The sequence below is a fragment of the Equus asinus genome, chromosome 4 (assembly GCF_041296235.1).
Source record: "Equus asinus isolate D_3611 breed Donkey chromosome 4, EquAss-T2T_v2, whole genome shotgun sequence".
Lineage (NCBI taxonomy): Eukaryota > Metazoa > Chordata > Mammalia > Perissodactyla > Equidae > Equus > Equus asinus.
Window position 1 is genome coordinate 12,535,680 of NC_091793.1, and position 23,773 is coordinate 12,559,452.

General features: G+C 53.9%; 2 protein-coding genes across 6 annotated transcripts in view; one reads left to right on the forward strand and one right to left on the reverse strand.

Moving 5' to 3' along the window:
- TUBGCP6 (tubulin gamma complex component 6) overlaps positions 1-1,729 on the forward strand; it is a 29,327-nt gene extending 27,598 nt beyond the window's left edge. For all 5 annotated transcript variants that reach the window (XR_011502512.1, XR_006532328.2, XM_044777143.2 and 2 more), the window contains one exon: positions 206-1,729. The gene's annotated coding sequence lies outside the window, so the exon portion shown is untranslated. The remainder of the gene's footprint in view (positions 1-205) is intronic.
- On the reverse strand, positions 39-19,865 carry SELENOO (selenoprotein O). Its single transcript, XM_044777208.2, has 9 exons — positions 19,249-19,865; positions 10,674-10,877; positions 9,042-9,222; positions 7,170-7,300; positions 6,313-6,593; positions 2,138-2,288; positions 994-1,179; positions 670-826; positions 39-571 (listed from the first exon to the last, which is right to left on the reverse strand). Exons 1-9 carry the CDS (start codon positions 19,827-19,829, stop codon positions 398-400), a joined length of 2,046 nt encoding a protein of 681 aa, XP_044633143.2. The 5' UTR covers positions 19,830-19,865; the 3' UTR covers positions 39-397.
- Positions 19,866-23,773: the final 3,908 nt, after the last annotated feature.

A 23,773-nucleotide genomic window follows, 5' to 3' on the forward strand; every position in this document is an offset into this window, starting at 1 on the left:
AAGCCAAGGCAGGGACAGAATGACCACACAGAGATGGGTGGAGGAAGCTACTGGTTTATTTAGGGGCTGTGTCTCCCTGACAAGCAGGAGCTATGCAGTGCCAGCACCACCCACACACCCCCAGGCTGGAAAGGTGGGCGGGGGCTGCCACATCCCCAGGCCGGGCTTGCTGGGCACTTGTCCTCATAGAAGCGGCTCTTCACAGGGAGCGTGTGGACCTGGGCCGTGCTGTGCTGCTGAGTTGGCGTCAGACAGAGACGGGTCAGGGCCTGACTGGACGTCTCTGCCGTCATGGAGAGACGGGTGTGGGGGGCTGTGCACTGGCTGGGCACCGCCTCATGGACTCAGCAGGACTCAGGGCCTTGGGACCTCCAGGCGTGGAGGCCTCCAAGGCGGTTTACGAGGATCACGTCACACACAGTTCTGCCGCCCAGAGCGGGGGCTTGCTGCTGTAGGAGCGCCGCCTGCCGGACGCCCCACCAGCCCCCTCAGGCTCTGCCGCCTCTGAGACCTCAGCAGCCTCCTCTGCCCTGTGGTAAGGGGCCTCCAGCAGCTTCAGCACCCGCCGCACCTGGAGAAGAGCAAGGGGAGGTGTTGGGGCCTCCCTCCCTCCCAGGCCCAGCCCTCGCTACAGGCCCATGGGCAGAGGAGGGACCGGTGTGCGCTTGCCTCTGAGAAGTCCCCACTCTCGGCAGCCTCGATGGCAGTCTGTGCGATGTAGTTCCGCAGGACGTACTTGGGGTTGTTGGCATGCATGACACGCACACGCTCAGCCTGCCAGGCCTCCGGGTCCCCGGCACCCTCCTTGTCCTGCTCCAGCCGGGCTCTGGAATCACACCCCAGCTCAGCTTTCCAGCAGATGCAACCCCACCCTCCACATTTGGTCCCCTGCATGGGTTGTCTGCAGCTACCTCACGGGGAGATGGTGACACTGGCCATCAGCGCTCTGATGACCCAGAGCATCGCTGACCTTGGACACAGGGCTGGCCTCACCTGTATGCCTGGAGCCAGTTGGCCCAGTGGCCCCTGTTCCTGCTCAGCAGCTCGGCCGGGCTCAGCTGCTCCAGCCGCGACTGCTGCTCGACGCGCTCCAGCTCCTTTGTGACGTTTGCCCGGGTACCAATGAGCGCGAAGAGCTGCGGGTTCGACTGTGCCAGCATCAACATCATCGAGAGCTGCCTGTGCGGAGTGGGCAGCATGAGGTGCATCCAGGAGGCTGCAGCATCCCCACCACCGGCTGTGGACTGTGTCCTGAGACCACCAGGGACTTCGATGCCACACCCCTACCTAGAGCCCCACTGGGAGTGAGCCCTGGCCTGACGCATGAGGCAGGCACAGGGGGCAGCTACCAAGTGTCCACCCTTGTTCTGCAGCAGCCCCTCCGTGCGGCAGGGCACAGATGTGCCCCGAGGGACAGGTGCCTCGGGCTGACTGGGCGGGCCCCTGGGGTGGGTAGGACACCATCTCTCTGCTGCTTGGCACCTGCCTACATCCCAACCCAGCACCAACTTCCTCCAGGAGGAAGTCACTGCTGTCACTCCTCCTGTGCCCATAGGGCTGGGTCCTTCCCCACTTCCAGAAGAGTCTGGGGGGACAGGCCCCGAAACCCCTTCCCCAGTCGTATTGGCCTTGTATTCGGCAGGTCCTACCAGCTGGTCCTCCCCACTGCATCCTGGGAGCCATCAGTCCAGTGCCCACACTGCTATATTAAATTCCTTCCTCATCACAATTTGTTGGTTTATTATTTGTCAGAACCTACAACCAGCACTTCAGTGTCTGATCCTGAGTATGGGCCACACCCTTGGGACACGGGGTTCTTCCCAGTGGGAGACGGTGGGCAAAGCATGCTCTGGCTGGAAACCTGAAGGCCCACAGGCTCTTCCTGGGCAGACCCAAGAGCTGTTCTGCGAAGCCACCCCAGCACAGAGACCATCATCGGCTAGCCCGTGCTGCCTGGCCGTCCCTCTGACCCAGCACCGCAGGGACAGGAACCTGACCACCCACCCTTCCTGGGAGCGGAACAGCTGCCTGGGCCCCCAGCTCACTGTCTCCAACATTCCCTACTGTGCACGTTCCATTCTAAATGTTCCTCCCTCTCTGGAAACAAATTCCAAGAAAACAAGACCTGAGTACCCACCGGGGATCCATCTGGGGTCGGAAGGCGAGTCTCAGTTCCTCCAGGGAGGCACACTGTGTGGTCAGCGCAGCCAGGAACTCGGTCAGGCCCAGAGACTCTTGCCCAGCTGGGAAGGAGCTCAGCAAGTAGAAGGTGTTGGTGAAGTCAGCACCTGTGACATGCAGCTGCTCAGGGCGCTGGGGGCAGGGGCTGGGCCCTGGCATGCCCTTCCGCAACCCCATCTGAACACCAGACTGACCCACACTCGTCCATCCAGCAGGTGTGCAGAGCTCTCCTCAGGGTCAGGTCCAGGGACTCCTGACCACTCCTCTCCAGCTTGTTCCTCAGCCCCAACCCTCTACCACCCAGCTCGGCCACCACTCTGAATGTGGTGAGTCACTCTCTCAAGGCCTCCAAGCCCTGATTTCTTCATCTGTAAAATGGGTAAATAGAGCAAAGGCACTGAGGTCACCCCTGGCCCTTGTTGCAACCCCACTGCCTACTCTAGGAGCTGTGTGTCGAGGAGAAGCCACAGAAACATACCCAGCACCGGGCTCAACATGTAACACACACTGTGGGGCCCTCAGGCTGACTTGTTAAAACCCAATGTCACCATAACCCCTAAGAAAACATCCCAAAAATTCACACAAAGGAAATGAGAAGGGAATCAAAGCAGTATACTAGAAAAAACCAACGCAACATTGAAAGCAGCCACAGGGAAGATGAGTGACGGAAGTGATGTGAGACACACAAGTCTCTCCTATCAGTAATCACTTTAAAAGTAACAGGACTAATCTCCAGTCAAAAGGCAGAGATTGGCAGAATGGATTAAAAAAGACATGATCCAACCACACATTGTCTATGTGATACTCACTCTAGACTTGAGTAAGTTGAAAGAGATGTTGGGAAAATACCCCATGCAGACAGTGACCCAGAGAGCTGGGCAGCCATGCTCATTTCAGACAAAAGAGGCTTTGTCTGAAAGACAAAGAAGAGCATTATATGTTGATAAAAGTCAGTTTATCAAGAAGATGTAACAATTATAAACATAGGCACCACATGAGCCCCAAATATATAAAACAAACATTCACAGAATTGAAGGGCGACAGAGAAGAAGAGTTCTATAGTAAAGGTTGCAGACTTCAACACTCTGCCTTCAACAATGGATGAAACATCCAGACGGGGATCAGTAAGGGCACAGAGGACTTGAACAACATGCAAACCAGCCAGATCAAGCAGATGCACAGAGAGCATTCTATCCAACCAGAGCAGGACGCACGATCGTCTCCAGTGCACACGGGACATTCTCCAGGGCAGACCACAGGTTAGGCCATAAAACAAGTCTTGATGCATTTAAAAAGACCAGTATCTTCTCACACCACAGTGGAAAGGAGCTAGCGATCACAAACGGAAGGAAAACTGGAAAGTTCACAAGTAATGTGAAAATTAAACAATGCAGTCAACCAGTGAGTCTAAAAAGAAATCACAAGGGAAATTAGAAAATAGAAGGAGGTATGAAAGTGAAAACAGCATGCCAAAACACGGGGTACAGCAAAGGCGACACTCGTAGGGAAATTTATAGCTGTAAATGACTACATGAAAAGAGCAGATCTCTCATCACAAGAAGATAAATTTGTAACTATATGTGGTGATCATTTCACAGTACGTACATATATTGATTCAAGGTGTTCACCTGAAACCAATACAGGCATGCCTTGTTCTACTGTGCTTTGTAGATCGTGTGTTTTTTACAAGACCCTCCACCAGCACAAAGTGACTTGCTGAAGGTTCAGATGACTGTTAGCATTTTTTAGCAATAAAATATTTTGTAATTAGACATAATGCTATTGCACACTTAACAGACTATAGTGTAAACACAGATTTCATATGCACTGGGAAACCAAAAGACTCATGTGACTTGCTTTATTGCGATATTTACTTGATTGTGGTGGTCTGGAACCAAACCCATAACATCTCCAAGGTATGCCTGTATAATGTTATATGTCAATTATATTTCAACTTGGGGAAAAAAAGAGAAGATCTCAAATCAATAACCTTATCTGAAAAGAACAAAATAAGACCAAAGTTAGCAGAAGGGAAGCAAATAATAAAGATTAGAACAGAGATAAATGAAATAGAGAACAGAAAAACAATAAGAGAAAATCAATGAAACCAAGAGTTGACTCTGAAAAGATGAACAAAATTGACAAACTTTTAGCTACAGTAACAAAGAAAACGAGAAAAGACACAACTAAAATCAGAAGTGACAGAAGGGACATCACTACTGATTACACAGAAGCAAAAGACTAAGAATACTATGAACAATTATGTATCAATAGATGGGACAACTTAGATGCCATAGACAAACTCTTAGAAACACACAAATTGCCAAACCTGACTCAAGAAGAAATAGACTATCTAAATAGTCATATAACAAATAAGGAGATTGAATCAGTGATCAAAAACTTCCCAACATGAGGCTGGCCCTATGGCCGAGTGGTTAAGTTCATGTGCTCTGCTTTGGCGGCCCAGGGTTTCACCAGTTCGAATCCTGGGCATGGACCCAGCCCCACTCATGAAGCCACGCTGAGGCGGTGTCCCATGTGCCACAACTATAAGGACCCACAACTAAAATATACAACTAGGTACCAGGGAGGCTTTGGGGAGAAGAAGGAAAATTTAAAAAAAAAACCGAAAACTTCCCAACAAAGAAAGTTAGGTCCAGAGAGCTTTGCTGGTGGTTTCTACCAAACATTTAAAGAAGAATTAACACCAAGTCCTCAAATTCTCCCAAAACGTGGGAGGGAACACTTCCTAACTCATTTATGAGACCACCATTGCCCTGATACCAAAGCCAAACAAAGATACTATAAGAAGAAAACTACCGAGCAATATCCCTTGTAAATACAGATGTAAAAATCCTCAAGAAAATATTAGCAAATCCAAACCATCAGTATAGTAAAAAGATTATATACCATGACCAAGTGGGATTTATCCCCAGAATGCAAGGATATTTCATGGACTGAATGTTTGTTTCTCCCCGCAATTCGTACATTGAAACCCAAATCCCCAGTGTGATGGTATTTGGAACTGGGGTCTTTGGGAGGCGGGCAGGTCATGAGCTGGGCCCTCATCCTGGAATCAGTGCCCTTACGAGAAGAGGCCCGAGCGCTGGCTCCTCCTCTCCTCCCTGTGAGGACCCGACACGCAGGCCGTGTCTGTCAACAAGGAAGAGGGCCCTCACCAATGACCCGACCAGGCCACACCTTGACCTCGGACGTCCAGCCTCCAGAACTGTGAGAAATAAATGTCTGTTGTGTAAGCCCCCCGAGTGTGGTCATTTATTATAGCAGCTTAGACAGACCAGGACAGGGTATAAACGAAGGAGTAAAGCAGCATGATCGCTGCAGCCGATGCAAAATGGAAAAACACTCAAACTGGGAATAGAAGGAAACTTCCTCAACTTGATAAAAGCCCACCGGTAACATCCTGCTCAACCGCAGAAGACTGGACGCTCTCCCCTGGATCAGAACCAACAAATGGGCCCACTTTAGCCACTTCTACTCAACACAGTACAACAAGTTCTAGCCAGAGCACTCAGGTAAGTTAAAGATATGATCCAGCAATTCCACTCCTAAATGTATATACCTCAAGGAACTGAAAAGAGGGACCCAAACACACATCTGCACATCTACTTTCACCGCAGCATTACTCACGATTGCCAAAGGGTGAAAACCAGGTGTGCACGAGGAAATGATGGGTAACAAAACGTGGTCGGCGCAGACAGTGGAATATTCAGCCTTAAAAGAAGTAAAATCCTGACACTACAACACTGAGGAACCCTGAAGACATTATGTTCAATGAAATAAGCCAGAAATAAGCCAAAACTATATGAATCCGCTGGTATGAGGTCCCTAGAGTCATCCAATTCAGAGACAAAAAGTAGAACAGAGGTTTCCAGGGGCTGGGGGGTGGGGGGGGGGAGCTGGTGTTTAAAGGGGATATTTTCATTTTGGGAAGACGAGAAGGTTCTGGAGATGGATGGTGGTAGTGGTTGCACAACAATTCGAATGTACCTGATGCCACTGAATCATACACTGAGAAATGGTTAAAAGGGTAAACTTCACGTTATGTATATTCTAGTACAACGAAAATACGGAGCCCCCACTGTGGCGTGTGCACCCGCCCATGCTCACCGGTCAGGTGCATGGTCTCCAGCAGCTTGGCCACCAGCACTGCATCCTCCTCCTGCTCGGCCTGCACCAGGCCCAGCTTCCTGCGCATCTTCTGCAGATAGTGCCTGTGGAACTCGGCATCAAACTCTTCGGCCAGGATGGCCTCACCCAGCTCTCGGGGCAGCTCGGGCTCCAGGGCCTCGGCCAGCTTCTGCAGGTTCCATTTGCACACCTCGGGCTGTTTGCTGTACGCGTAGCGCCCCGCGTTGTCAGAGGCATTGCACACGTGGTCGGGATCGTACCTGCCACATAGGGTGAGAGAACCTTGGTGTTGCTCAAGGGGACCTGTTGAAGACGATGCAGGCCCCCAGGGAGCACCCAAAGGCACTGCCTGTGTGGCTGCTGCTCTCCTACCCTGGCCGGCAGGGGCCTTGGCCCTATAGGCTCAGGTCAAGGACCCTGCAGCTGCCCTTCACTCTCTCCTGCCCAAACAATCAGCCACCAGCCCTGACGGCTCTACCTCAGGAGCAGGGAAGCCACATTGCCCAGCGCTGCCCCTGGGCGGATGCTCCTGGCTGGGCACGGCCCCTTCCTGCTCATCACCTGCCCCCGCCCTGCCCCTCTTGTCCGTTTTCAACTCAGGAGTGGAGGGACCCTTTTAAAAATGCATCTCTGCTCAAAACTCTCCAGGGGACTCCTGCCTCTGGGGATGGCCCAGCAGGCGCTGCTGAGAACTGCACACTGAACAAAGCGCTGACAGAAGCACCGCATGTGTCACAGGGCCTTCCACGGTGCCCACTGTCAGAGCCCCTCCCGGCAGCATCCCTGCTGGGCAGCAGGACTGCACGAGGCCCACATGCCAGCCCCGGGCTGCTCACCTGTCCAGGAAGCCGAAGGGCCCGTAGTCGATGGTGAGCCCCACGATGCTCATGTTGTCTGTGTTGAGCACGCCATGGCAGAAGCCGACACACTGCCACTCAGCCACCATCCGGGCCGTGCGACGCGTCACCTGTGGCAGGACGGGCACTGGTCACTCCCCGCCCTCCCCCTCCCTGAAGCTGTGCTCCTCTGAGCAGTTCTCACTCTCCGGTGACATCTGTGGGGTCTGTCCCAGTGCCCTGTCATCCCAACCAACACTCAGCCATGGGGAGAAGGCTTAAGAGTATTCAAGGAGGAAAAAGTATTTTGGATGAGTCAATATGTGTGGGCTTTAATCCCTGCATACACCGTCTATCTCTTTTATATACTCACTGATTTTGGCTTTTATTCAAACCAAAACATCAGGGAACCCTGGTGATCCCACGACTCAGGCCAGTTGGACGACTATGTGGAAATGAGGAGGTTGCCTGATTACCAGGCAAAATCTGTGCCTGCGGGCCAGCCTGGCCCTTGGGGAAGGAGGCTCAAATGGCTGACATGCCCAGGCCAGGTCCGGCTGCCAGGCCTGCTGCTCACCCCCCGCCCAGCCCACTGCACAGGCCCCAGGCCTCCTGAGAACACAGTGACCGCAGGGGCAGCCAGAGCCCTGCAAGACGCAGGGCCACACCCAGGGTCCCACTGCCCAGCGTCCAGAGACGCTGGCTCACACATGCCACCCTCATGCAGGCTGAGGACGCTCCAGGAATTGGGCAGCACCGTCCTCTCAGTCAGACAGAGACCGAAGCTCAGAGAGGCAGAGTGACCTGCCCAAGTCACCCGCCACAGGCGTGAGCTGAGCCCCTCCTCCTGGCGTCCCTCGGCCCAGGCACACACCCACATGAAGGACAGGAAGAAAGAGTGTGGCGCAGGTAGGGGGAGGGGAGTGACCAGTGCAGGAGGGGGGCCCTACAAACTCCTGCTCGGCACCCACTTCTGGAGCAAAGAGCGATGCCCCATGGGCCCTCCAGCCCCAGGCAGACAGGCCTCAGGCCCCGCCCCCTCCTCTGCTTCCACCACTGATGCTGCAGGCCCGGAGCCTGACCAGGTGAGGCCCAGCACCCCCCTGCACTCTAAACGTCACAGTGGGACACCTGCACTGCCTGTGGGATGGGGGCCACACCTGATCACCCTGGGGGACCCAGACCCAAGCCAGGGCAGTCAGCAACTCCCCTGGATCGAGAGACTGGGCTGGCTAAGGTGTGTGTGGTTGGGGCCACTGTGAGCCCAGGCCCCTCGCAGAAGGTGCCCAGCACCCGCCAGCACCCAGGCTCCCACCCAGGGAGAATCCTTCCCTCCAAAGTTCCCCTGCTGGCGGAGGCCCCGCTGGGCGTGGCAGGCGTGCGCAGCACGTGGGCCCCATCAGCGCCGCTCAAACAAAGTGATCCTTCAGGGGCCGGCCTGCTGGCACGGAGGTTAAGTTCACATGTTGTGCTTTGGTGGCCTGGGGCTGGCCGGTTGGGATCCCAGGTGAGGATCTACAAACTGCTTGTCAAGCCATGCTGTGGCAGGCGTCCCACGCATAAAATAGAGGAAGATGGCATGGCCTAGGGCCAGTCTTCCTTAGAAAAACCACAACAAAAAAAACCAAAGTGACCCTTGGTTTGTTCCAGGACCCATGACCCTCCACACAGTGTTTTTGAGAAGTCAGCCCTGGTCAAAGCCAGCAGGTGGTGAGGAGGGTTTGGACAGGAGGGCGACTCAGACAGAAGGGCAGGAACAGCAAGTGAAAACCACTGTCCATCAGCCAAAACTGACCACGTCTTCACTGGCGGGTGGTGGTGGGGACATCTGGCGTCTGCCCGCAGGGACGGGGGTGTGCAGCCCCCACCTACCTCCCGGAAGAAAGCAGCATTCCTCTGTACACTGTCACTGGCGTGAGCAGCCTGGATTTCGGGGTAAAAACTGCCGATCACGTAGTCAAGCATCTGCACCCGGATGTCATTTCTCCCCACGCTGGGGCCCGCGCGGCCCGTGTGCTCATCTGTGGACTTAAAAATCTCAAAGGAGCCGAACCTGGAGGGAAGACCCGTGTTTTCAACAGGTTAAACAAGACCCCACCTCCTTGCAAAAAAAAAGAAAAAAGAAAGGAGTCTGGCTGCTCAATCTTGCAGCCCATAGTGGGAAGAATACCTTGATTAAAACAAAACCAACAAAAACATCTCTCCCTTCAATGATGCAAGTACAGACCATCACTTCTGGCCAACTTCCAGGCAGCCCAGGGCATCTGCGGAGGGCCAGGAGCCACACAGCTGTCCCCACCCTGACTCCATGATGACAAGAAGGGCTCTGCTCATCCTCCCACTCCAAGAGGCGTCCCGCAGTGGGGAGACGAGCAGGCCAGCTCTGCTACGGACACTGTGCCTGTGAGCGGTCAGCAGTGGTTCTGCACCGGGGTCCTTATGCCCCTAGGGGACCTGAGTTAACGTCTAGGGACATTTTTGGTTGTCACAACTGGGGTTACCACTAGCAACTATTGGGTAGAGGCCAGGGATGCCATCCTACAGCCTACAAGGCACAGGCCAGCCCCACAGCAAGAATGACCTGGTCAAAATGCCAGTGGTGCTGCTGTGGAGTGAAACCCTGGGCCTCCCGGGATGAAGCTGACAGCTACCCTGGCTCCTCCCATTCCCCAGAGGACAGGGGCCGTCAGCTTCAGGTGTGGGCAGCAGGCAGACACCTGGGGACCGGCCTGGTGACAGTGTGCCGGGTGCCCCCAACACGCACAGGGTCAGTCTGGGTCAGTCGGGCCCACCGGACAGGAGAACCACAAGATCACGAGAGCCGCCTCCTGCCAGCTCTGGGTTCAGGTGATCAGCACCAAAAGGTGTTTGATGCCAGACAGCACGGTGACATCAAGGACCAACAGGCTCACACCAGAGACAGAGCTAGAGAGGCCTCCAGGCACGACGGGGCAGCGAGGAAGCACATCAGGCGGGCAACAGCCCTTACGTGTGGCAACATGAAACCTGTCTCGGCGAGTCTGATGCAGCTCCCCATCACAAACTCCACAAGCAGCCCTGCACGTGCCCCTTCCCAGAAGCCCACGTCTGGGCACCCAGCTCTCATTGCCCGGGGTCCCGCTCCCCTTCCCTGGTGCACATGGTACCCCTGCCCGGTCAGCAGCACTCTGGCTGTGGCTGCCGCTCCATCCCCCATCTCTTGCGGTGGTGACAAGGGCCTGGACAGCGAGTGTGGGAGGCTCAGCACAGCTGTCCACATGCAGGACGGGAGTCCCGACCCAGAAGATGCCCAGTGCCTTTCCCCTGTAACTCCCTCCCCGCGGGAGCAAAGCGTCTACTTCACGGACAGTCCCTCCTGCTCTGTGGGGACCAGCCAGGGGCCAAGTCCCGCCGTGTGTGTCACCACAGTGCATTTGCCTCTACCAGACATTCCAGCTGCCTAAGCACAAATCCACCACTGGATAAAGCACGCGTGTAGACAGGCCCGAAGGACCCCGGCATTACCTGAGAAAAGTGGAAGCTATACGCAACACAACTGTGCACTTTTCATATTTTGGATTACCATCATAGAATGCGTCTCGCACGACCGTGGACTGGGACGTGACGCAGGCCCCGGCCCTCGTGGTGGGGATCCCCAGGTGGAACATGGCCTCGCTGCACAGGAACTCTCGGATGCTCGACCGCAGGACTTTGCGACCATCAGCCTGTCTGAAATCAAACACAGAGGTCACTGCGCTGGTCGGGCAGCAAATGGAAGGGACTCAAAGAAAGCAGCCTAAAGGCTTTTTAAAAACAAGTTTACAAGCAGTGTGAGCATCACAGCAAAAACATCTGATCTGGGTGATACTAGATACTGATAAGCCCCAACGTCATCTCAGGTCTGGCAGCACAGCACGGAGTGCCTGGTCTGTGGCTGGAGGCCAGACTAATGCCAAGGACAGTGAAGGCTATGTAGGCTCCAACAGGACCAACCCACTCGAAGTGTTACACATGCACACTTGTGAATCTGCAATTCTGATTTTATGAATTTATTTTACAAAAACACTCTCACGATAATATACACAACAGCATTATTTGTAGCAGGGGAAGGATCTCGGACCACTGCACACAGGCTTGTGTGGCTTCAACTTTTTTTTACACTAAGCCTCTATTTTTGTCTAAGACTTTATTTTTCAGAGCAGTTTTAGGTTCACAGCAGAAGTGATCGGAAGGTTCAGGGGTTTCCCATACACTCCCTGCCCCCATACACGCACAGCCTCCCCCAGTATCGACAGCCTGCACCTCACTGGCACAGCTGTTAGAACTGATAAGCCTGCACCACCACATAAGCATCACGTGGAGTCCACAGTTCACATGAGGGTTCTCTCTTGATGTGCATTCCAAGTGTGTGGACAAATGTCTGACGTGTATCCGTATTTTCACTGCCTGAAAAGCCCCTCTGCCCCTCCTGTTCATCCCTCCCCTGTAACCCCTGATCTTTCACTGTCTCCATAGTTTTGCCTTTTCCAGAATGTCGTGCAGTTGGAATCACACTCGCGTCGCCTTTTCAGACTGGCTTCTTTCACTTAGTCATATGCATTTAAGTTGCCTCAGGTCTCTTCACGGCCTCATAGCTCATTTCTTTTTAGTGCTGAATAATGTTGCATTGCCTGGATGTGCCACAGTTTATTTATCCATTTGCCTATTGAAGGACATCTTGGTTGCTTCCAAGTTTTGGCAATTATGAATAAAGCTGCTGTAAACATCTGTGTGCAGGTTTTTATGTGTTAGTATTGTTTTTAATTTCAAACTCCACTTGTTCATTGCAGTATATAGTAAAGTGAGTGACTTTTGTATAGTAATTTTGCATCCTGCAACCTTGCTACAACTGCTTATTAGCTCATTTTTTTATTTCTTTGAGATTTTCTACACAGCTGATCTGTGAACAAAGCTTTATTTCTTCCATCCCAATCTGCATGCCTTTGATTCCCGTCTTGCCACCTTCCTGGCACTTCCCGTAGGCCGCTGAAAGCAGTGGTGAGAGGGGACGTCTTGCCCTGCTCCTGATCTCAGTGGAAAGCTCTGAGGTTCTCATCATTAAGTAGATGTCAGCTGTAGATTTTCTGTAGATATTCTTCACCAATTTGAGAAAGTTCCTCTCTATTCCTAGTTAACTTTTTTATCATGAATGGGGGTGTTGGATTTTCTGCATCTACTGATAATGATCATGTGATTTTCCTTCTCTAGCCTGATCTGATGGATTACATTTATTGATTTTTTTTTAAAGATTTTTTCCTTTTTCTCCCCAAAGCCCCCCGATACATAGTTGTATATTTTTAGTTGTGGGTCCTTCTAGTTGTGGCATGTGGGATGCTGCCTCAGCGTGGCCTGATGAGCGGCACCATGTCCATGCCCAGGATCCGAACCGGTGAAACCCTGGGCGGCCGAAGCGGAGCGTGTGAACTTAACCACTCGGCCACGGGGCCGGCCCCCTATTGATCTTCTAATGCTGAACCAGCTTTGCATACCTGGAATAAATCCCACTTGGTCATAGTGTATAATTCTTTTTACATATTGCTGGATTTGATTTGCTAGTATTTTGTTGAGGATTTCTGCATCTATGTTCACGAGAGATATTGGTCTGTAGTTTTCCTTTCTTGCATTTTCTTTGTCTGGATTTGGTATTAGGGTAATGCTGGCCTTGGAGAATGAGTTAGGAAGTATTCCCTCTGCTTCTATCCTCTGAAAGAGGTTGTAGACAATTGGTATAATTTCTTCAAATGTTTGATAGAATTCACCAGTGAACCCATTTGGGTTTGGTATTTTGTTTTGGAAAGTTATTAATTGTTGACTCGATTTCTTTAATAGAAACTGAGCCATTCAGATTGTCCATTTCTTCTGGTGTGAGTTTCAGCAGATTGTGTCTTTCCAGGAACTGGTCCATTTCATTTAGGTTATCAAATTTGTAAGCAAAGAGTTGTTCATAATATTCCTTTATTAGCCTTTTAATATCGCTTGTATCTGTATGATGTCCCCTCTTTCACTTCTAATACTAGTAATTTGTGTCTTCTCTTTCTTAGTTAGCCTGGTTGGAGAATTATTGATTTTATTGATCTTTTCAAAGTACTAGTTTTTGGTTTCACTGATTTTCTATTTTCTATTTCAGTGTCATTGACTCCGGCTCTGATTTTTATTATTTCTTTTTTTCTGCTTACTTTGGATTTGATTTGTTCTTCTTTATTTTGGTTTCCTAACGTGGAAGCTTAGATGACTGGTTTCGGGTTTTTTTTTTTTTTTTTTTTTGCTGAGGAAGATTCATCCTGAGCTAACATCCGTGCCAATCTTCCTCTATTTTTCATGTGAGACACCGCCACAACATGGCTGATGAGTGGTGTAGGTCCACACCTGGGATCTGAACCTACAAACCTGGGCTGCGGAAGCAGAGCACATTGAACTTAACCACTAGGCCATGGGGCCAGCCCTTAGATCTTTCTTCTTTACTGTTATATGCATTTACTGCTATAAATTTCCCTCAAAGCATTGCTTTTGCTGCAGCCTACAAATTTTAAGTTGTATGTTCATTTTTATTTAGTTCAAAATATTTTAAAATTTCTCTTGAGGTTTCTCTGACTGTTATTTAGAAGTGTAATCTCCAAGTATTTTGGGGTTTTCCAGCCATCTTTCTGTTATCGATTTCTAGTTTAATTCCATTGTGGCCTGTGAGCATACTTTGCATGATTTCTATTCTTTTAAATTTGTTACAGTGTGTTTTATGGCCCAGAATATGGTCTGTCTTGGTGAGTGTTGCACGTGGGCCTGAGAGGAACATGTGTTCTGTTGTTGCTGAAGCAGTCTACAGACGTCCGTTCTATCCAGTCGTTGGATGCAGCTTTGTCCTTAGTGACTTCCTGCCTGCTGGGTCTGTGCGCTTCTGAGAGGGGTGCTGAGGTCTCCAGCTATAAGGGAGGACTCATCAGTTCCTCCTCGCAGTTCCATCAGTTTTTGCCTCACCCACTTGGAGCCTCCGTTGTTAGTCACAGACATGGTAAGCACTCTTATGTCGTCTTAGAGAACTGACCCCTTTATCATTACATCATGCCCGTCTTTATCCCTGATAACTTGCCTTAAGTCCCCTCTTTCTGGAATCCATATAGCTTCTCCTGCTTTCTTCTGGGTAGTGTCAGCGTGGTGATCTTCCTCCATCACTTTACTTTTACTTGGCATCTATCTTTATATCTAAAGTGGGTATCTTGGAGACAACATCCACTTGGGTCTTGTTTGTTGATCCACTCTGACCACCTCTTCTGTTGTAACTGTTGTGCACAGACTGCCGCTCATTGTAATGACTGAGAATAGGGTTCACACGCACATTCCTTCCCGTCCTCTACTTTTATCTTTTCACTCTCTTTCTGCCTTTTGTGGTTTTAAATGAACATTTTGTGGTTGCATTTTCTCTCTTCTCATCAGTTCTCTCCCAGCATATCAGTTATATATTTTTTTAAAACTTTTTTTTAAGTGGCTGTCCTAGAGTTTGCAATATACATTTACAACTAAGCCAAGTCTAGTTCACCAGTAGTGTGATACTCATAATAACAGAACCGCCCTGATCCCTCCCACCCACCCCTTGCATCCTCGCTGGCATTCATTTCGCTTGCACATCAGCACACACAGGAACATGTATACATCACCACGCACAGTCGAATACAGCGTTGCTACTATTATTTAGAACAGGTATCTGCTAGATTAAGAAAAAGAAATGTTTTAATTTTACTGTTACTTATTCCTTCTCCTGTGCTCTACCTTTACATAGATCTGAGTTTCTGATCTGTATCATTTTTCTTCTCTCTAAAGAACTTCCGTTAACATTTCTTGCAAGGCAGTCTAATGGCAACAAATTCCCTCAATTTTTGTCTGAGAGAGTCTTGATTTCTTCACTTTTGAAGCATAATTTCGCAGGGTGCAGAATTCTAGGTTGTTGGGGTTTTTTCCTTAACATCTTAAATATTTCACTCCACTCTCTCCTTGCCTGCATGGTTTCTGAGAAGGTGGATGTAGTTCTTACCTTGGTTCCTTTGTAGGGAAGGTGTCTGCTTCCTCTAGCTTCTTTCACATTTTCTTCTTTATCTCTTCTTTTCTGTAGTTTGAAACTGACATGCCGACATGTAGTAACTTTGGGCATTAGTCCTGCTTGGTGTTCTCTGAGCTTCCTGGATCTGTCTGGGGTCTGACATTAATTTTGGGAAATTCTCAGTCATTACTGTTTCAAATATTCCTTTCTTTCTCCCTTCTGGTATCCCCATTACACACGTGACAGCCTTTGCTGTTGTCCCCAGTTCTTGGATAGTTTGTTCCGTTTTTTTCAGTCTTTTTTCTCTTTGGTTTTCATCTTTAGAGGTTTCTACTGAGGTATTCTCAAGCTCAGAGACTCTTTCCTCAGCCGTGTCCAGTCTACCAGTATGCTTACGAGTGGTATCAGAGGCATTCTCCAATTCCACTATAGTGTTTTTGCTAGAAATTGCTTTCATTTATTTTTGGCCCTTTCTTAGGATTTCCGTCTCTCTGCTTACACTGCCCATCTGTTCTTGCATGTTGCCTACTTTCACCATTAGAGCCCTTGTCGTATTAATCATAGTTGTTTTAAACTCCTGGTCTGATAATTCCAACACCCCTGCCACGTCTGGTTCTGATGCTTGCTCTGTCTCCTCAGACTGTGTTTTTTGCCTTTAGTAGGTCTTGTAATTTTTTCTCAATGGCCAGGCATGATGTACTGGGTAAAGGAACTGCTGTAAAGAGACCTTTACTGATGAAGCGGTGAGCACAGGTGTGGGGGAGGGAGTGTCCTACAGCCCTACGATTGGGCCTGCATCTCTGAGTGAGCCTAGGCCCCTGCACTGTGGATGTCTATCATACTGCTCAGCCATCCCCCTCGAGGTGGGACAGGAAGGTGGGAGGGGTCTGGAGTTGGGTACTTCCCTTCCCCAGGTCACTGAGGGTCTGGTTCAACAGTTTCCCCTGAGGGCTGCCTCGTTAGGAACAGAGTGCTGTGGTTTATTTCAAATGGTTCCTTTTCCTCTCTCCCTGCCAGAAGCGCAAGGGATTTTTCTCCAGTATTCACTGTGAGCACCTGGTAGAATTCCAGGAGATAAACCTTGTAGGAAAGTGGAGACCCCTTATGACGGGGTCCCCTTGGAGTTTTTAACTGAGTTGTCCACACTGAGCCTCCAGCGATTCATTATTTCAGGGCAAGGATCCTGCGGGGGTTTCTGCCCCGGGAAGTTAGGATTGTCTGTATCCACCTGTTGGCCTCTCCAGTGTGGGGCAGGGTTCGCCTTGGGACCTCAACTCTCTGACGGATCGAAGAAGAGCTGCTCAGCTTGCAGTTTGTTCAGCTTTTTACTTGTCATTAGGACGGACTGGTGACTTCCAAGCTTCTTATGTGCAGGACTGGAGATGCTACTATTCTTTAATATTAAAAAAGGAAAGTGGTACAGCCAGAACAGCGGGCCCGCAGGAGCCATGTCCTCAGCCCCTCCTTATCAGATGGGGGGCTGGACCCTTTGGCCTGTAAGAGCCCCCATCCAGCAAACACACCAACAAAGTAAGTTTGGATTTCGCACTTGGAGTCAGGCCTGCCTTCCCAGCTCAGCCCGGGACACAGCAGTATCCCAGTGCTCTCCCAGGCAGGAAGGCACCTGCGATACTTAGAAAGCTCTCTAGGGAAAGAACAAAAATACATGGGGAGGTGATGAGCACAACTTCTGTCTTGCCTGGAAGGACTCCAAGGCTGAGTGAGGGTGCCTGCTGCCCTGCTGCACACAGCCTCTGCCAGGAAGAGGCCAGACCTGGGCCCAGAGTGAGCCTGGGTGCTGGGGCCCAGGCCCACAGTCAGTCAAGACCAGACCCAGACTGGCACTCGGGGCTCCGCAGGCCTCCGTGTGTGGGGATGGATCTCGGCCTCCTACCTCACCCTTACCTGGGACCCTGAGTATGGCTCACCCCAGAGCGATGCCTCTGGAAACCAGGCCTGGCAGTCACCCAGGGCTCTTGGCAGGGTGAGTGTGCCTGCCTCTGGCCAGTGTGACCCTGAGTGCACAGTTGCACGCCACTCACCTCCTTCTAGTCTGTCCGAGGAACTGTGCCAGGATAACCTGTCCTCAAATGCCACTCCCTCCACCCCCGGCCCTGGGAATTACTTCTCAGCACAGCTAAACTTCATGTTGTTCAGCAGGAAGCCAGCACTGCCCAAGCTAATCTTGAATCTGGTAAAAATGATCCTGAAAACAAGCGGCCTGTCTTCCTGCCCAGGGCGAGGTTGCCAAAGCAGAAGCCAGAACTGAACAAAGATTACACAGCAAGGATAAAAGGGCCTCAGAGGGCAGCGCCCCCCCCCCCCCCCCCCGCCCACAGAGCCAACAGGGCACGTAACAACAGTCCCTTCTGTGCCTGCGATGGACCCAGCTAAGGACCAGCTCCTCTGCACCTGCCAGGAGAGGCCTGTCATGGAATCCCAAATCCCACGGCAGGCAGGAGGCAGAGGCAAGAAGCTACCTGCCTATCCCCCAAAACCCACACCTGGGGACTCCAGCTGCAACTGGCCTTAAGCCATTCATGGACACTCTGGACTTCAGCCTCAAGTCTCGTTGAGGCTGGAGACCCCAGGACACATGGTGGTGGGGTGGAGGGTGGCACAAACTTGAGTAAGAATCAAATGATTCCTTTCTTTTAAAGGAAAAAATATTCTAGCAGACCTCAGGTATGGAAACACAGACTTTAAACTTTATGTGTTCATTTGGACAATTTATTTTTGCCAGTTATAAAGATGAACCTTTCTGTTAGAGAATCTGCTCTTGGAAGTCATTTTTTATACTGAAGACTTGAGTTTTAAAATGCTCAAGGAAGAGCAGACCCCGTGGTGAGAAGCATTTACATGTCACTCCAAGGGGAGACACTCTCCCCTCGGCCACCAGGGCACAGTCCTGAGCAGGTTGTTCCAGGCGGTGGTAGGGGTGCCAAGCTTCACTCAGGGAACTTCAGAGACAGACAGAAAAGTCTGAAGACTGGGAGATGAGGAAGAACCAGTTATTCTGAGGATCTGAGATGGTGTTGGTGGGGGTGGGGGGCGCTGTGCAGGGAGAGATGGTCAGTCCTGGAGGGAGGGGAGGTCAGAGCACAGGGGAGTGGCCGGAGGAGAGACACACTGTCAAGATTTCTTTGAACATAATCTGCCAACTTAGGTGTAATTTTTTAGCCATTCAACAAGCATTTAACAAATATGGACTAAATATTTAACAAATATGACATTTAACATTTAACAAATATGAACTGTTTAGTGGAAAAGAGCAAAATGGACCGTCAGCACCGTCTGCAGCTGACAAGCAGGCCACCCACAGGAAGAGCACCCTGCTGGATCGGGTTACAACACGGCTGGCCCAGGAGTGCTTGGAAGCCTGTGCCTGGGAGAACAGGCATTGGGAGTGCGGACTGAGGGGCCTTGTACCCATCCAGGGCACTGAGGGCACAGCAATCATCTGTGAGTGGACAAGAACATGCCCAGGGTGCTGGAGAGAAGCAGGCTGCCCACCCAGCACTAGAGGAAGGCACGTGCTGTCCGTGAGGCTGCCTGGCAAGTCACCCGCCTGCCGTGGGCAGCGGCTGCTGAACGCTCAGTAAGCATGACCGTTTACTGCAGGAGTGGCTCCCAAGTTCTCGGGTTGTTTACCAGCAGAGAGCATGGGCGGCTGCCAGCGCCGGGGGATCAGACACTCCGCCGACAGGAGCAGGATCCCCGGCGCTGAGCGGGTCAGAGAGGTCAGGGGCACCCGGCAGCAGCAGGTCAGCAGAGGAGGCGGCCCCGTGGCCACAGCACCTCCTTCCTGTTCTCTTGTTCTGGCCTCACGGCCTCGGCACGAGCTGGTCCCTTCCCCAGAACGCTGCCACCCTCACGTTCTACGTCCCTAGATCGAACTTCCCCGGAGTTCCATCTCACACCCAACTGGGGAGGAGGGCTCTGCGGGCACGCTCGCCGCCCCACCACGGGCGTGGGCGGCCCTCCAGCCGTCAGCCCGCCCCGGCCCCGGCCCCGGCCCCGGCCCCGACCCACCTGGAGAAGGGCGTGGGGCCGGCGCCCTTGAGCTGCAGCTCCCAGCGCTCGCCGGCCGCCGTGCACACCTCGCCCAGGTACATGGCGGCGCCGTCGCCCAGCTGCCCGGCGAACTGGCCGAACTGGTGGCCGCAGTAGCAGTGCGCGGCGGGCTCGGCGCCCGGCAGCAGCGCGTTCCCGCTGAAGAAGAGCGCGGCCTCGGCCTCGCGCGCCTCGCGGGCGGCGGCGTCGGCGGGCGGCGCGCCCAGGCCCAGCAGCGCCAGCGCGGGCTCCGACAGCGCCACGAGGCGCGGCTGCCGCAGGGGCGCGGGCCGCACGCGGCTGAAGCAGGCCCCGGGCACGGGCCGCGGCGCGGACGGCGCGCCCTCGGGGCCGGGCGGCGGCGTCTCCACGGGCAGCGCGCGCAGGGCGCGGTTGTCGAAGCGCAGCCCCGCCAGCCAGCGGGGCACCGGCTCCATGGCGGGCCCGCGGGCGGCGGCCGAGGCGGGGCGGCGCGCGGGCGGCGGGCGGCGGCCGAGGGGTGGGGATCGGGCGCGGGCGGCCGAGAGCGAGCCCCGGAGTGCGATGCGGAGCGCGGCCATCCGCGGCGCCGCTGCGACGGAAGCCCCTTCGCCCCGACCAGAAGCCCCGCCCCGCGCGCCGCGCCGCCCAATCGCCTGGGGGGCGGTGTCCGCAGCTGCGCCTGCGCGAGCCGCGCCCGCCGAAGCCTGGTTCTCATTGGCTGCGGTGTCCGTCTGTCCACTTCCGCGGTTGTCACTTCTAGGGTGACAGCAGCAGGTCCCCGAGGTCCGGCCCGGGACACACCTGGCACTAAGGCTGTGACATCCCCGGGGGACTCGCGTGGGCCGAGGGCTGTCCGCCCTCGCCGCGCTGGAGTCTGCCCGGGATCGTCCTCTGCTGCACCGCGCCCGGGACCGGAGGGAAAGAACGTGTCTGTGCGGATCCGGCAGGGCCGGCGGGGACGGCTCTGGGCCGGGAGGAGCCTAGAGGAGCAGGGCCGCTGGCGCCTCCCTCGTGCGGGGCCGGGGCTCCCGCGCTCCCTCTGCTTGGATTCCTCGCGGGGCCCGGATCCATTGCTACCCTGTCCACGTCAGCGCCTCATGCCACCTGGTGGTTTTCCTGGCACAGCACTTCTCTCTGAAATGGCTTATTCCCTTATTTTCTTGTTTCTGTGTCTCTCCTCCCCACGCTCTGGGAGGGCAGGAGCCTTGATGATCTGGGGGCTACTGCCCCCTAGAACAGCGCCTGGCCCAGAGAAATCCCCATAGATGCCCAGGAGGCTAGGGTGGGTGCAGGGGCTGGTGGCCAAGCCTGGCCTTGAAGGCCGGCCCCAAGTGAGGAGTTGGGATCAGTGTGGCAGAATGACTCAGGGGTTCGGGTCAGACGAGCCTTGCAGAGCGCCCTTGAGCCTACTGCTGATGCCTGCGTGGAGCACAGGGGTCCTGAGGAGGGGGATGGTCCCAAACCCTTCCCCCACCTGGCTCCAGGTCAAACCCTCGTAGCTGGGCCTGAGACTCCTGACCAACACGTGCGCTCCCTCCTGGCTGGGGCTACCCTGTATTCCAGCAGCCCCGCGAGTCTACACTTAACTTCAGGGAGCTGCTCAGAACTTTCTCCTAGGGCCACAAAGTGGGCTTCCCAGACCTCTTGTGAACCAGCTCTGCCCTTGCCAGCTGTGTGACCTCGGGGAACCCCTCAACCCCTCTTCAGCTCAGGGTCCTCATGCCTGAGATAGACAATGACACCACCTTCTGCGTGGCGTCAGGAGGAGCGCAGCCAGGAGGTCACACAGATGAGGGAGACAACATGGTGGGGTCCCTTAGGTGGTTGGCACCCTGGAGTGCCCTCCTGCAGCCTGACAGCATCCCTTCCCCTGGGCCTATCTGAGGTCTTCTCCACCCGGCCTGCTGACAGAGACTTTGTTCCCAGCCTCCTTCGTAACTGCCTAGGAGACCCAGCCTGACCTGGTGTTACCCCACCCCTCTTCCCCAGACCCTCCTGACCCATCTCCTCACCCCCTCTGCCCACTGTCTTACCCACACTCTGGAATCTGGTGAGACTGGGTTATGGAGGCCTTGTGAGTACCAGGCCCTGTGCCCTGCTGGGCTGCCCTCACTGAGCTCACAGCCAGACGGGACACCTGGTAGGTACCAAGGGTTCCAGCAGGTCAGCCCTGGTGACCTTGCCTCTGGCCTCACTGTTGGGCTGCATGGCCTCCTGGATAGGCAGGTGCCGCTGACAGTGCAGGGTCTAAGTGGCCAGGCTGGGCAGGAGCTAGCCTCGGCCCCTCCCCATCCCAAGCCACAAGGAAGACAAGTGGACAGCAGGGCTTGAACATTTAATGAGGCTTGGCTGCCCATGCGTTGCAGGCATAAGCCTTGCAGGACATGGTGGTGCCCTCAAAGACAAGGCACTGGGGCACCTGGCTGCACCCGTGTCCCACAGGCAGCACGGCCCTCCTGCCTCCAAGTCTCCAAAGCCCTGTTTGTACTGCCAGCACCTCTCTAAGTCCAGAGTCTTGACTCTGAGTCACCATCTAGCCATCATCCATGTGCACGTCACAGGAAACCTGGGGCACGGCAGTCATGTCAAGGGCCTCCTGCTCTGGCAGCGCCCAGGCAGGTCCAAGCAGGCCTGCTCCTTCCTGTCTGAGAGAAGGTTGCCCACGCTCTCCTAAGCACTTTTTATTTATTTGAAATTGAAATCTTGTTTTTCTGCTTGTCAATGTAAGAAAAATTTGCACTGTAATAAATTCAAATTCTCAGAAATATAGGTGGAGATTCCCAGAAACTCCCCAGGCCATGGGGCTGCCTCCCGAGTTGGACATTCATTTATTCCTCACTGTGTAGCTTCCTTTTTTCACTTCAGATCATATCCTGGGCATCACTCTCTGTTGATTCCCTTAGAGGTGGACATTTAGGTCTCTCCCGGCCTTTCCTGACCATAACCGACACTCAGCCAACATCTCTGTGCCCAGGTGTGGTCTGAGGATGGACATAGAAGGCCAGTTGCCATAGCCGATGCCCCACCAGCACTGCCTGGCCTGGCCCTTCCCCTGCCAACCTCAAACAGTAACATCTTGTTTTTGCCACAGCAACAAACACAAAGTATCTCCTGGACCCCCCACGCTGCAGGCTGCTCACCTGAAAGGGGTGCTGGCTCCCTCTGGCTGGCTGGTGTACACGCCACTGGGGGCCCTGTGGTCCTCCACCCAGATCTGAGAGCAGTCCTTTCCTGTGGGAACTGCAGGCCAGGAGGGGTCAGGACCTGGGAAGGGGTGGTGCTCTCCAGTGACTAGAACCAGAGCCCCTGCAGAGCCACTGCGACAGTCCAGCGGACAAGCTACAACAAGGTGGTCCAAGCAGACGAGCAGCCGCTATCCCCTCACCTTGGGCCACACCAGCCTCAGGCCTTTTCTCTTTCAGAAGTGGCTGTCCCTTGGGTTCCATGCATTTAATGGCCCCCAGCCCTTGGACAGACCTCAATTCCCAGTTCCTCCTGCTGTCCCTGGACACCACCTCTCCCCCGATGGGTCCAACACGGACCTCACCTGCTGCCCTTGGAGGGTCTGCCTTGACTTCCCTGCCTTGCTCCTCCCAGCCCAGCAGTGGTCTGGGGGCTGCCCCAAGTCCGGCTTGCCCCCCCTAACATGAGACTAGAGTGGGGCCTTGTCCTCGTCTGCCTCTCCCCCAGGCTGGTCCTCATAGGGAGTGAGGCCTGCTGGATGCAGACCTGCAGGTGACAGGTCAGAGGCTGCCCAGCCTGCCCTTCCCTGTCCTACCCTGCACTGCCAGACCTCGGGGTCCCAGCAACACCAGCTGGACCTGTGGAGAGAAGATTCGTCAGGGGCAGCCTTGGGAGCCCTCAGCCTACCTCAGGCTAGTGAGATCCACCAGCCCACTGGCCCCTCTTACCAGCCTTCGAAGCTGCACCATGGAGCTGACCTGGGACACAGAGAGGCAGAGAGCAAGGAGACCCTGCACGGTGGGGGGCCAGGCTCCCTGGGAGGCAGACATGGAGGAAGAACCCACCCTGCAACCCTGCTAGCCGAGCCCCCCATGCTCCCAGCCACCCTCTGTGCCCATGGGAAGGCCCAAGCCACCTTGGGGCTCGCTGTCCTCTTTCTGGGTGGATCTGAGCTGCTGGTCCCTACAGAGCAGTTTGTTCAGGCCACTGGGCTCACCCCGCCTCCTCCCCTCCTGCATGCCTGGGTCGCATGCCAGGGTCAGGGGCTGAGCAGGGTGAGGGCAGGGGGCTCCTCTGAGTACACTTCTCCTTGGCTGGTGCCCTCGCTGGGCCAGGGTCCATGCTTGGGCTGGGCAGGTGCCAGGGCCCCAGGACCTGTATCCTGTGCTGAGAGGCAGGTGGCGGCGGTTAAGTCCCCCAGGACCCAAGGCAGCACCGTCAGCATCCTGCCACCCAGCCCAGGCCTGTTGCCCCTGCTGCCCTTCCGCACCATGGTCCAGGGGAGAACCCCCTCCCTGTCACTTGAGTCCAGGTTCCACACATTTCACAAAACAGGAGC